The sequence below is a fragment of the Aquarana catesbeiana genome, linkage group LG03 (genome assembly GCF_042186555.1).
Source record: "Aquarana catesbeiana isolate 2022-GZ linkage group LG03, ASM4218655v1, whole genome shotgun sequence".
In the NCBI taxonomy this organism is placed as follows: Eukaryota; Metazoa; Chordata; class Amphibia; order Anura; family Ranidae; genus Aquarana; species Aquarana catesbeiana.
The window spans coordinates 98414029-98429474 of NC_133326.1; the positions used below are offsets into that span (position 1 = coordinate 98414029).

Genomic DNA, 15446 nt, shown 5'->3' on the forward strand with positions numbered 1-15446 from the left:
CCGTGCTAATTACAGCAACGAGGAGGAGGAGGAGGAAAGCCCGGAGCCTGAAACGTCTGGATCCAGAAGGAGATTTAAGGCCTCAAATATGTCCTTTGGGGAGATGTTGGAGATGGTAGACATCCTGAAGAAGGCCGACTATGAGGGGAATTATGGACCTTACCCCAACCCCAATGTCAGAAGGGCCAAGATCATGGCGAAAGTGGTCAGGAGTCTGCACCGGAATTTCGGGGACGACGATTGAAAGATCAGCTCAGGAAGTGGTGGTCGGACCTCAAATTATGAGATCATGATCAGTACAGAAAGATCCAGAGAGTGCTGCAAAAAAGTAAGTAGCTGTCCTGTGTTCCTATTCTTTCTGTTTATTACGTTCGTGCTGCTCCATGTGCTTTTCTTACAAGTGTACATTTTTAAATGGCAACTTTCATGTTCATGGCCACATTATTTGTTCGTATCAAACATTTTTCTTTCGGCCTATAAAACACCATTGTTTAGGCCATATGCATTTGGCCACAATTTTTACGCCCTACTTGTCTGAAACTAATTTGGTTAGTGTAGATGGCTTTGTTACTAGAATGAAATGCAAACTAGATTCTGTGTAAGGAGAGGACACTCAGCAGCTGTTTTCACATCTGGACACTGGAGCACTAGTGTGGGACACCAGAACACCATTTTTATTAGGGGGCCCACACAGGTGCTCCAGTGTATACTATAGGGGGTCTCCACCTGTGAAGCTTGTACAAGACAGGTAAAGTATTGCAGCTTGACAAAGGACACTAAAAATGCTACATCTTGGAACCCCTCTAAAATTGACAATTGTACCCCACTTCCAAGCAATGTTTCATATTTATAGTTCTGCCATCAAATATCTGTGTGCTAAGTATACCATTTTTGTTTTACATGGGGAGAAAAGACTCGGAGGACACCCCTCATCCGAGGAGACCAGAGACCCCCACCTCTGGAAGAAGGGGAAATCCACCCAACACAAGAAGAGCAGGAGGAAGAAGATGTGGTGGAAATTGTCACCACAACAGGTGAGTGTCTGTGACCACAGGCTCAGGTAAGAGATGGATGCCGGCATATTTTTGATACCTGTTTTTTTTTTGTTTCTCTCTTTTTAGGTGATCATGATGTTGTGGATCCAGATCCTTTCACATCAGAAAGTGCCCAGATCCTGATCGGGGAGATCATGGGGTGTAATTTACAATTGGAAAAGCTCAAGAAAAACATCAATGATGTTATTCAAAAAAATACAAACATCATTGATGTTTTGGGGCGAGTTTAAAACCCCTCCAAATCCCTTTGTTTTTTGGTGTGCTACAATGTTCTAAATTTGTTAGCGATTTTTCAAGAAAACAAATTTGGAGGATGCACACAGTGTGCCAACATGTGCTATCTGCCATCACGGGAGATCAATGGACGCATTTTGGGGGTGCAACCCCTTCCTCAATAATAAAGTAGCTGAGAGGAAGGGGTTGCTCCCCCAAAACACGTCCCTTGATCCCCCGTGATGGCAGCTAGCACATGTTGACATTGGGAAATTTGTGTGCATCTTCCAAATTTGGCTTTTCCGAGGGTGACTTCACCCCATCTGAACGCAATATCAAACACAGTTCCTAAATACTCATGCCTGATATTGCCTTCAAATTCTAGCAAATGTGAACTTTGTAAGTTCAAGATTTGTGTCTTTCTTGTTGGTTTTACACATGCCTGTTCTAGCTTAAATGGACATTTCTATTTTTTATAATGATACCCCAAAAATTGTTATACAACAAACACGTTGGTTTGTTTTAAAAACCTTTTCTAAATGCACATGTGATTGTGCAGGTATTAAAAAAATTGTTAATCAAGAATGTGTGGATTATTGTCTCAACGCTACAACACTTTTGTGGGGCTCTAATTGCTGCTTTCTGTGAAAATGGGGGTTATTTCCTAAGGGCAAATCCTCTTTGCACTACAAGTGCAGTTTCAGTGCAGTTTCAAGTGCACTTGTAGCACAAAGTGTCTCTGCCTTTAGTAAATAACACCCAACAGTGCATTGTATAATGTTACACAATCACGCCATTTTTGGGACTCACCACATTTCTGTCAGAGTCATCTAAAACAAACACAAGCAGTAAATGTCAACAAACAGTTTCTTTTTTTTGTTTTTTTATTTGATAAAGGCTCCACAAATTTACTGGCATATTGATGGCCCCCCTACCTGCAAAGAACTCCAGGTATCGTAACCGGACATCACGAGCACTCAGGGAGGGCAAGCCAGGACGGTCACTTTCAAGCGCTGTCAGTGTTGTTTCATGTATCATTCCGGCCTCAGGCCCAACTGAGCCAGCATAGTTGGCCGAATGTTGGCGTAAAAAGTTATGGAGAATACAGCACGCCAGGATTAGATGATTAAGTTTATACTCCGCCATATGGATGGGTGTCAGAAATAGGCGGAACCGGCTGGCCAGGATTCCAAATGTGTTCTCCACCACTCTTCTGGCTCTGGCCAGCCAGTAATTAAAAACCCTCTGTTCCAGGGTGAGGGTCCTCATAGGGAATGGCCACATAAGATGGTCCCCCAGCGCAAACGCTTCATCAGCAACGAAGACGAATGGGAGTTCTTCCACATTGTCCTCTGGAGGTGGCAAGTCTAAGCTGCCATTCTGGAGACGCCTGTAGAACTCCGTCTGGGCGATGACTCCACCATCGGAAATCCGGCCATTCTTCCCCACGTCCACATACAAGAAGTCGTAATTCGCCGACACCACTGCCAACATCACAATACTATTGAACCCCTTATAGTTGAAATAGTACGACCCCGAGTTGGGTGGTGGGACGATGTGGACGTGTTTCCCATCAATTGCCCCTCCACAGTTAGGAAAGTCCCACCGCTGGGCAAAGTGGGAGGCCACAGTCTGCCATTCCTGTGGCGTGGAAGGAAACTGTTGAGGAAAAAAAAAATTATTATTTTTGCACATAACCATGGAAAGCAGATTATAGACACAAAACATTCTTGCCCAACATCCAGATCACATTTATTAAGGGGAATTTTACAACACCAAAGTATAAGGTACACCTATCATATTCCCCCTCCCACCCCCTCTCATGGGCCATTTCTAACATTATGGGGGGGGGGAATCTTGGACAGGTAACCCTCTTCACTTCATTGAGAGATGAATGCCTAAATACAGGGTATTACTTGGAACAGCCCCTCCTTAGTTACACTATTGGCAGCCAACTGGACAGGTAAAAGAAGTGCCATAATACAAAGATATAAATACACATTGTACACATTAGAGCACATTTTGACATTCTGCTATTACCTATCAAGATAATAATAGGATAGAAAAACTTCAAACAGTACCATTTGAAAGTATTCAGGCAGGCCCTTGCACTACATGCTTTGGGGAATTCATCCATAAATATGACCACAAAAGAGGTGGGTATAGTGTGTATGGGTTTGGCAAAGTCAGCAGATAGATGATTGAGGATAGATAGAGAATTGGGATCAGCTGACTTAGCAGTTGGGGGGAGGGAGGGTTAATAAAAATGATTTGGGGACACTAAAAAACAAAGCCTCTGCCACTCTGCCTGAATTTAAAGCCAAAATTACATTTGGAAAAATTTCAGGGGGTGTTTGGGGTAAAGCACTACTATGGAGCTGAGAAAATACATTGTTAAGTGACCACATGAGGTGAATATAGGGCAGGAGACCATGCTGGGGAGGTTATTGAAGACAAATATGTATGAAGGACTAACAAAATAATTACATAAAAATCCAGCATGCATGAGAACAAAGGGGACATTCACAGCATATTACAATCATGGTAATTAGGGAATGAGGAAAGAAATACAATATATTATCAAACATTATATACAATAAAATGTGATATTAAAGGATAAATCTTACCTTCATATACTCCTTCTGTAGGACCTGAATGATGGCAGAACAGATCTCTGGGATAATGATCCGCAGAGCCTGGGGGGAGATACCTGTCGAGAACTTAAGGTCCTGCAGGCTTCTCCCTGTCGCCAAGTACCACAGGGTAGCGACGAGCCTCTGCTCCGCAGTTATGGTTGCCTCATGCAGGTATCCTGCCTGCTGATATAGGGGGTCAGCAAAGCCAGCAGACGGTGAAATACGGGGTCCGTCATCCTGAGAAAGTTCCTGAAATCATCAGGATTATTCTCACGGATCTCACGGAGCAAAGGCATATGAGAGAACTGGTCACGCTGAAGCAACCAATTCTTGGTCCATGAACTCCTCCCCACCCTGTTCATGGACTGGACTTGTGTCAAGGTAAGGACCCCAACACCAAGCCCCTGCACAGCACGAACTCTACGAGGAGTACGTATACACAACATGGCTAGAAAACAGTCGGCTGCTCAGAACGAAGTAACAGAACGCACTGAAGAACAGCAAGGCCTGTGAAGAGCGACCTGAAAAACAGTAACGAACGAACAAGAACACAATGACTAATTAAAGTCACGCGGAACTTGCTTGCACGCACTGAAGAGCAGATACAAACCCACAAGCACAAACTGAACTGCAGAAAACGATCTGAAAGCCACAAGTCTGAAAAAGCGCGAATCGTCTCTCACCAAATTTTTACTAACACGAGATTAGCAAAAGGAGCCCAAAGGGTGCCACGCTTGGTTCTGAACTGGTCTTTTCTAGTCTCGTCGTATGACGTCACCGCGTTGTTGGCGATCAGAAATTCCGACAACTTTGTGCGACCGTGTGTACGCAAAACAAGTTTGAGCCAACATCCGTCGGAAAAAATCCTAGGATTTTGTTGTCGGAATGTGCGAACAAAGTCCGACCGTGTGTACGGGGCATAACTCTGACATTGTTAAGAAATACTTGCAGTCAGCTACAAGGCCTTCTCTTAAGAACATCCAAAAAGTAAGAAATATTTTAAAAAGTACATACAGTATTTTTTGGTATACTGTGTGAATGGGAACATACAGCAAAATAGCAAAAATGGAAATACACTTTAAACTTAGATCTCCCTACTAGATTACACTGACTGCCACAATAACTGTAGTTACAGGTGGGATAATCATTGTCGCTCTCTGGTTTGCAGTTAGTGGGGTGTGGTAAAAACAGGCAAGTTAAGCCTTAAGACTTATTCTCCCTTTTGGGTTTGGCCAGCAGTACCACCTACCGAACATGATTCTTTCAACTGAATGGGACAGCGCCACGACGGCAACCACGTGCAATGTGTGCATAATTGGGGGTTTTAAAAAGGTGGTGAGGAGGCGACATAATGCTTCCTCGCCCCTGTCAAATGCCCTCTGAAAAGCGATCTGCCTCTTCAGAGAGCAAAGCTTGTGTAAACGAGTCCTGACAGATTAGTAATTAATGTCACTGTGCCTCTAGCAATAACAATGGCCTTATAAGACTAAAAACAAAACAAAACAAAGTCAAATTTCCTTGCAAAGTGAGCAGCCTGATTGCCTTTAGTAAATAAGTACAGGCAAAGCAATGTACCCATACAGCATTTTTCCTGTACAGAGGCTACTGCCCCCCCCCCCCAACTGCAGTGTCCACTGGACACAGTGGAATGTGGATGCCGATACAGGGGGGCGGGGATCATGTGACCACTATGCGATTACATGATCACAATGTCAACAAAGCTGGTATGAATCAATATGATTCATACCAGCTTTGCTTCCTTTGCTGTTGAGCTGTGATTGGCCCACAGCTATCACATATTACCTGGGCCAATTACAGCACCCTGTGCCATGTGATGAGTTGCAGCCAATCAGAGGTCACTAGTATTCATTGCTATCATGAACTTAACCTATTCATGACAATTGAAAGCATTGCTGATACAACAATCTTCCTTGCACCAGTAATCAAAGTGAAAAAAAAAATAATAATCTCTGATCGCACATCAGAGTAGTACAATGGTAACATTAAACTACTCTGATCACATAAAAAAGACAGTAAAACAATATTTAAAATATTGAATAAATTATTTAAAACATTTTTTTAGTTTTTTTTTTTTTTTAAGAATGCTGTCACCAGTCAGTGTCCCTGATCAAGCCCACACCAGTTATATCATTACGCCTACAGCGCTGGTGATGGTATGTAAAACAAAAAAAAATAAGAATTGTGAATTGTGAAAGTGTAACAAAAAATGTACAATGTCTCTTACTAAATGCCTCAGACTGTTGAATATCCAAATAAGGGTAATTTAGGAGGGGGGGGGGTGTATTTGTACTATCCTGACATTTTAAGAGCCTCAAGGAATGATTGATAATTTTTCAAATATATATTCCATATTTTGTGGACGCTATAACTTTCCTACAGACTAAATAATATAGACTTATTGGGATTTTGTTTTACCAAAGACGTGTAGCAGAATACATTTTGGCCTAAATTTATAACAAATTTAGATTTTTATTGGATATGTTTTATGACAGAAATATTGTTGTTTTTTTTCAAAATGTTTATTGTAAATTTAATTTGCATACAATATTGCATGACCGTGCAATTGCCAATTAAAGTAGCACACTGCTAATAGCAAAACATGCCCTGGTCATGAGGGGGGTAAAACCTTCTGGAGCTTAAGTGGATATCACCAATATTGTGCTTGGACAAACTGGGCTACGTTTACTACACAGTCATGTGATGACCCATCACATACATGTCTATGACCTCATTTGGGTCCTAAACTATAGTTCAAGAAACACTGCACTGCACTGGGGTACATTGCATCAGAAAAATGACGCATGTCCATTTGAATTGGCTTCCGTAATGCAATACATGCTTACATGCGACATAATGTGCAGTAATGCAGTGCACCAGAGCAGGAAGATGTGAATGGGCCCCAAGCCCCAGTGCCACTTTTTCTTGTTCAATGGTTTTAAATAAAGTTGTGAGCAATTAGGGATGATCCAACCGTTGGATCATCCCTAATTGTTTAGAACAAATGGTCATCTGTCCACAATAGATGAAGTATTATTTCAGGCCCAGTGAGATTTTCTACACAAGTCAGTCGGTGTTCCATTGCCAAGAATGCTTGGAGATAGAATTATGTGGACTTGTATATATTTTAAATATCACGCAAATATCCCATCATACAGAGATTGCGAGTTTAGGATAATATTAATATGCCTGCTTATTCAGCAAGACAAAGACTAAAGTAATGTATCTCATTTCATCCAATCAGATTTTAGTTGAATTAAATCTGGAGATGACAGATTATATTCTAGGGGCAGGTATTTCAAAACAAAATGGTATTAGCAGGCTATAGACATTGCCCAGTCTTGGGTTGACCAGATTAGAAGGACAACCATTTATCTGCATCTGAAGACATTACATTTTGCTGTAACATTTGATGCATATTAACATATTGACATACATAGGCGTGCCCACGGGGTGTGCCGGGTGTGCCCAGGCACACCCTAATAATCCCTGTGCTCTGTCTGTGTTTCACACCTTTTGTTTTGTGCTGACTGCCTGCAACATGTCCCTGTGTAACTCAGTCACCAACACTGGGGTCGGGTCCGGCCGGCAAAAACAGCTGTGTGCTGCGAGTGGGAGGATTGAGCAGGGAGGGAACTAGGACCACAGCTGTGGAGTAACGCAGCCGGGAGCCGCACTTGCCGATGCAGCCTCTATAGTTCTGGCTGAAGGTCCCGCAGGCGCCAGTGGAGTGATCTACATCTGCACTCCGCCCTCCCTCCGGCCTTTCTCTCCCTTAGAAGCAGTGGACTAGCCTGGATAGCGGCAGGCGAGTGGCTTCAGGCAGCCTACTAGATCGAGGTGAGTGTGTGAGAGAGACAGCACTGAGCAGGGCAGCGGGTGGGCAAATGATGCACCAAAAAAAAAAAAAAAATAGCCAACCAATTGATGAACCTTACCCTGGCTTATATATATATATTTATATATATATTACATACATTTTTGCTGACAAGCCAGGGTTCATATAGTTGTAATTGTATATGTAATATATATATCTATATATCTATATCTATATATATATATATATAGATATAGATATATAGATATATATCTATATATCTATATCTATATATATATATCTATATATATATAGATATATATCTATATATATATATTTAGACTAATATATATATATATATATATATATATATATATAGTGTAAAAATAAATATATATATATATATATAACATATACAATTAAAACTATATGAGCCCTGGCTTGTCAGCAAAAAAGTGCATATATATATATATATATATATATATATATATATATATATATATATATATATATATATATATATATATATGTTACATGTCTTTGTTATAAAAAAATAAATCCCCTGGCTTGTCAGCAAAAAAGTGCGTATTTATATATATATATTGCATGTCTTTGGTATAAAAAAAAAAAGAAAACCCAAGTGTATATTAACCACTTCCCATATGCCCACAGGTTGGGAGATCTATTGTTGCTGGGGGGTATTTTCTTGTGGGGTGATCTATTGTTTCTGGAGGTATCTATTGTTACTGGGGAGATCTATTGGTAATGGGGGGATCTATTGTTGCTGGGGGTGTCTGTTGTTGCTGGGAGGGATCTATTGTTGCTGGTGAATCTATAGGTGAGGGATCTGTTGTTGCTGGGGAGATGTTTTGTTCTTGGGGGATCTATTTAATTTATTTAAAGCAGTAAATATAATTCAGGATATTAAAACATGACACTTATTAAAAAAAAAAAATCCTACTTACCGTACAGTTTTGAAAATTGCTTATGTGATTTAGAGATTTATTTAAAAGCTGTATTTCTGTTAAAATTTTATTTAATTAATAAGTTAAAAAAAATATGTTTATTTACATTGATAAATGTGTTTTTAATTAAAAACGTTTTAATACATTTTAAAATGTTTGTTAAGATTTATTTATAAGAGTGTGTGTGTGTGTATGTGTGTATATATATATATATATATATATATATATATATATATACATATATATATATATATATATATACATATATATATATATATATATATATATACATACATATATATATATATATATATATATATATATATATATATATATATACATATATATATATATATATATATATATATATATATATATATATATATATATATACATACACACACGCATGCCTATGTTGACATATTAAAATTTGCTGACAATGATGTGGAGGATGGCTGCTAGGGTTTACTTAAAATTGCACCATTTCTTTATTGTGTATTAGTATCTTTACTGTCATGGCTCAAACTTTGCGACTTTTTCACAACTGTTCAATTCTTTATGCTTTTCAGCCCCATGTTCTTACCCTTACATGACTGCTTCTGCTTGCCAAGAAACAGCAAACCATTTTTTATTAGGAAAGCAGAAAGAAACAAAAAGAGGGAGTCATCGAATCAAGCCTAAAGCCCTGAGGAACCTCTCCAAAGAGAGGCCAAATTCACTGGTGGACCTAAAAACCTATAAGGACACAAAAATCTTAGTGGCAAAGTTTCTGGAACATTCAAATTGTCACCTTTCTCCAGAAGTGCAGCATGTTGTGAACAGTATTAAATCTGTAATCAAGTCAGATGAAAGGCACATGGAGGAAGCCATCTTTAGTGCCAACATTATAGACCAGGTAAGCAAAATGATAGACAAGGTTATGTAAACAAAATACCCTTCCAAGAACCATATATATTTTCCATACTAAGCTTCATCTTCTAGTTATTGTCTGTTAACAGTGCCAAAATATGCAAATGTTTGCCTATATGCGTGCAGAATGTTCTCAGTTTCTAAAGTGTATGTGCTTTTCTGTCCAATAAGACTCATGGATGGGATAGAAGTTGTATTTGCTCTAGAGCTGCACCTGCACATCTGTGTAGTTCTCAATCTGCAGGTGTATGGGAAACATACTACTGCTGAATATAATTTAAAGCTGACTCTCAGAAATTCAGCAACTTTGTAAAAAATGCAGGCATGCCATGAGTTAAGTCCAACAAGGTACATTCCACTTCAAGGACTTATCTCTATTATTTACATCTTGACAGTTTTATGGCTCTCCAGCAAAACAGCTTCCTGAGCTCTGTAGCTAGATACTCTCCTCTGAGCTCTTTCAGGTGTCGATGCAGCTGCTATGCCGGTGTGTCCAATCCTCTTGCCCATTCACAGAAGCCTTTTTATTGTTTAAACTCATTCACAAAATAGAAAGGCTTCTGTAAATGAACAGCAGTGGAGAGGGATGGGCATAGTTGCTATGTGTGCTTCTCTCCCCTGAGAGTCCAGAGAGTCTCCTCCAGGAATGCCATAAACATGTCAGATGTAAATAATAGTGATAGGTCCAGGAGGTGGCATGGTTTAGTTTATGGAAGCTAATAGGAAAGGGTGATTGTGGACTGCATACATGTGCAGATGTAGCTCTAGAACAACTATAACTTACATCCCATCCAAGAGATGGAGTTCAGCTTTTACATCAAGCCGTGATCCATGGCTCCACTATTAGACAACAACATAAAATTCATTTGCACAGTCTTTTCCCATTATTACAATTCTGTATGATGTAATGATGAAATTCCAAGTGACATGACTGAGCCTCCAATGGTTTCAGTTTTTTTATGATTTTCAAGGTGCCAATACAACACTGCAGTTCCATCTCCTCAGCAATGCCCATTGGGAAACTGGATATACAGTATAAATAGATATGAGAGAACTTCTACCAAACATGTAGATCCCTAGAACCCAACATGCAGCCTTCCATGTCCTGTGCTGTGTCCGACACTTGTTGAACACCTGCTGACTTTGCAGCAGGGTTCTGGGCGCTGAAATGCTCTCTGAATTTCAACACCAAGAACTGAAAAAGCATTGTCAGGTGGAGTAATCTGAACCCAAAAATTATAAATAAAGTCCGTGCCACATAGGAGGAGAGAGAGAGCAGTGTTAGAGGGTTAAAATAGATAATTGCACTGACCATCAATGTGAGAAGGGGTAGGCGGTAGGTTAAAAACACAGCCACTCATAAACAGGAGGAGGAGGTTAAAATATACTCATACTGAGCATCAATTGAGGATGGGGGTTTAACAGCATGTTCACTAACTAGCAATGTTGTGGAATGAGGGCTTGATAGTACTGTCACTCCACAAGTGCTGGGGTTTTTCATTGAAACCCCTGACACCAATGATATCTCTTGATGTCAATTTCTATGTGCAATGCAGTACATTTTAAAAAAATGCAGAAGGAAATTTTCAAGCGTTAAGTTGTATTACAGCTCATTTATTGTTTATGGGCTTCTAACTCTACAAAATGCACCTCAAAGCACGAAAACACACTGCCATTGTGTGGCCCTCTGGAAGTGTCTGGGGGCCACACTTGAGGACCTCTATAATTTTCAAATTGACCACCACTGATGTAGATCATGAAAACAACAGTAGAAGTAGCTGTGTAATGAAATAGAATATATCTTTTCAGATGTAGCAGTCATCTTAGAGTCATACAAAGGAAAAATATTATCATATAATGTTAAAACCAGAACAGATGGTGTTCCATGTGTCATTCGTCTGGGTGTCTGCTACATTTTTATAAGTGGCACCTGAACAAAGTAAGCATCATGTCAATGTTCAGACTATATCGAGCCTGATTCTTGTGTTTACCTCATACAGAAGTTCGAACTAAATTTTGTTTTTGAAGTTTATTGCTGCTAGCTATACACAGCACTCACATGCGCTTATTGTTTAAATCTGTCCAACTTGTCAAGATCACATGAGCCACAAGGCATGCATAACTTTTCTTTCCGATAAGCTGAACTATTGCATGGGGTACCAGTGTGCTGAGGTGGTTGTTTTGTATACAGAAAAAGGGAAGATCCATAATTGTTTGTAGATATTTTCCAACAATTTAGAACATTTTCAGCCAAGATACAGTCCATATTTCAAAAATCAGATGCATTGTTTTCAAAAGTGTTCTGCCTGTGTTGAACCATTAAACTATTAACCAATATACTGTATATACAGTGTATATATATATATATATATATATATATATATATACAGCGTCTCACAAAAGTGAGTACACGCCTCACATTTTTGTAAAAATTTTATTACATTTTTATTTACATTTATTACATCTTTTCATGTGACAACACTGAAGAAATGACACTTTGCTGCAATGTAAAGTAGTGAGTGTACAGCTTGTATAACAGTGTAAATTTGCTGTCCCCTCAAAATAACTCAACACACAGCCATTAATATCTAAACTGCTCGCAACAAAAGTGAGTACACCCCTAAGTGAAAAGGTCCAAATTGGGCCCAAAGTGTCAATATTTTGTGTGGCCACCATTATTTTCCAGCACTGCCTTAATCTTCTTGGGCATGGAGTTCACCAGAGCTTCACAGGTTGCCACTGGAGTCCTCTTCCACTCCTCCATGATGACATAATTGAGCTGGTGGATGTTAGAGACCTTGCGCTCCTCCGCCTTCCAGTTGAGGATGCCCCACAGATGCTCAATAGGGTTTAGGTCTGGAGACATGCTTGGCTAGTCCATCACCTTTACCCTCAGCTTCTTTAGCAAGGCAGTGGTTGGAGGTGTGTTTGGGGTCATTATCATGTTGGAATACTGCCCTGCAGCCCAGTCGCCAAAGGGAGGGGATCATGCTCTGCTTCAGTATGTCACAGTACATGTTGGCATTCATGGTTCCCTCAATGAACTGTAGCTCCCCAGTGCCAGCAGCACTCATGCAGCCCCAGACCATGACACTCCCACCACCATGCTTGACTGTAGGCATGACACACTTGTCTTTGTACTCCTCCCCTGGCTCTCTGGGGACCCTAATTTAAGTAGGGGCTCTCTAGGGACAATGATGTAAGTGGGGAAGGGGCTCTCTGGGGACACTGATGTAAGTGGGGGGCTCTCTGGGAACTCTGATGTAAGGGGTGCTCTCTGGGGACCCTGATGTAAGTAGGGGCTCTCTGGGGACCCTGATGTAAGGGAAGGCTCTCTGGGGATCCTGATGTAAGTAGGGGCTCTCTGGGGACCCTGATGTAAGGGGAGGCTCTCTGGGGACCCTGTTGTAAGGGGAGGCTCTCTTGGGACCTTGATGTAAGGGGAGGCTCTCTGGGGACCCTGCTGTAAGTAGGGGCTCTCTGGGGACCCTGATGCAAGTAGGGGCTCTCTGGGGACCCTGATGTAAGGGGAGGCTCTCTGGGTACTCTGAGGTAAGGGGAGGATCTCTGGGGACTCTGATGTAAGGGGAGGCTCTCTGGGGACCCTGATGTAAGGGGAGACCCTCTGGGGACCCTGATGTAAGGGGAGGCCCTCTGGGGACCCTGATGTAAGGGGAGGCTCTCTGGGGACCCTGATGTAAGGGGAGGCTCTCTGGGGACCCCGATGTAAGTATGGGCTCTTTGGGGACCCTGATGTAAGTAAGTGCTCTCTGGGGACCCGGATGTAAGTAGGGGCTCTCTGGGGACCCTGATGCAAGTAGGGGCTCTCTGGGGACCCTGATGTAAGGGGAGGCTCTCTGGGGACCCTGATGCAAGGGGAGGCTCTTTGGGGACCCTGATGCAAGTAGGGGGTCTCTGGGACTCTGATAAGGGGGGGCTCTCTGGTGACCCTGATGAAAAGGGGGCTATCTGGGGACCCTGATGTAAGAGGGAGGCTCTCTGGGGACTCTGATGTAATGAGGGGGGCTCTGGGGACCCTGATGTAAGGGGGGCTCTCTGGGAACCCTGATGTAATGATAATATATCATATCATATTATATATATATATATATATATATATATATATATATATATATATATATATATATATATTTACACACACACACACACAAACACACGTATATTATATACATGTGTATGCGCGCCCAAGCATATGATTTTCTTTACTTCGCTGCCAGATCTTATGCAGACCTAGCAACGCCCCTGTTACCAGGGTTATTCCTAAACCAGAGCCACACTTACACTAAAGTAGCATGATTTAAATAACGTAGAGGGCCGCTGTCAACCCATACTATACATTAGATTATGCACCTGCTTTTTTCATTTATTACTGTTCCATAGTATTGTTCCATTTGTCAATTACTGTTTCATTTGTGTCACCATTTAAGCAGCATCTGAGGTGCTCTTTATTTGAACTGTGCTGAATGTATATATAACCTCCTAACTCCAGTTTTGTAAAAAAAAATAAAATAAATCAGGACATATTATATAAAGATTTTTGGAAACCGTTATTCCCTAAAAATTCAACAACAGCCACAGCAGAGGGCCCACAACAGTGATTTATGTAGGTAGGAAAAGCATGAAAACATTGTATCACATGCTATTATAGCTAGTCACCAGTATAGTCCATGGTCCATTTGTAGTTGATCCTTTGCCCATCACTGACTTACCGTGCCTTGTTCTGTACTGTATCTCTGTGTGATGGCAACCATATTGGTAAAGGCAGGTCTTTGCAGCACAGTAATGACATGCCAGAAATTGCCATATCTCACTCCCGAGACCAGCATTGACAGGCAGTGGTGCCTTCAGATCTCACACTGCAGATATACAGCTATGGGGCTGTGGCCACAGAAGTGCCTAGGCACACTCATACTGTATACCATGGAGTGCACTGCTTTTTTTCCCAGAGAAATTTCAGGTACAAGGTTTATTTTCATGGTACTGCTTAGGCGCAATTAACATTTCTAGATACACTAGACCTACTATGTAACAAATGAGGTTCAATGTTAATAAATGAAAAGTTATGCATTCAGGGGCTAAAAACATGCATTCATCATACATTGTACATACTTGGAGATGAATAGCTGGGGGAGTCAATGGTGGAGAAGTAAGAATTGTGGAAATGTGGAGCAGACTCCCTCAAGAACTGGTTCTGGCAGGCTAAATAGATTGTTTAAAAAAAAGAGTTGGCTGCATCCCTAAATTCACAAAATATAACTGGATACTTATATTTGGAGGTAATAACACCAGGGGTAGTTGGTCCAGGATAAATCCCACTGACTCCTGGGGGATCAGGAAGGATTTTTTTCCTCCACTGTAGTGAATAGTATCATGCTTTACTGGGGGGGTTTTTTGCCTTCCTCTGAATCAGCAATGGGTATAGGATTGTGTACATGGAGGTTTTCTATTTGTGTGTGTATGTGTTTTTTTTTTTAATTTATTTTTAATTTATTGTTTGAACTAGATGGACTTTTTTTTTTTTTCAACCTGAATAACTATGTAACTATGTAGATCAGTGTTTCTCAACTCCAGTCCTCAAGGCGCCCCAACAGGTCATGTTTTCAGGATTTCCCTCAGATGAAACAGCTGTGGTAATTACTAAGGCAGTGAAACTGATCAAATCACCTGTGCAAAATAATGGAGAGCCTGAAAATATGACCTGTTGGGGCGCCTTGAGGACTGGAGTGGAAAAACACTGATGTAGATGATTCCTATAAAAAAATAACAGATCTTTACTTTTTGAGTTCAGTTCCATGATAAAGCTAACATTTAG

At 40.8% G+C, this 15446-nt stretch overlaps 1 protein-coding gene across 1 annotated transcript in view; it reads left to right on the forward strand.

Annotated features, from left to right (window-relative positions):
- ENTREP2 (endosomal transmembrane epsin interactor 2) overlaps window positions 1-15446 on the forward strand; it is a 1090200-nt gene that overhangs the window by 1060925 nt on the left and 13829 nt on the right. Inside the window, exon 10 of the mRNA XM_073618861.1 lies at window positions 9274-9599. Coding sequence (XP_073474962.1) covers window positions 9274-9599 — 326 coding nt within the window. The remainder of the gene's footprint in view (window positions 1-9273; window positions 9600-15446) is intronic.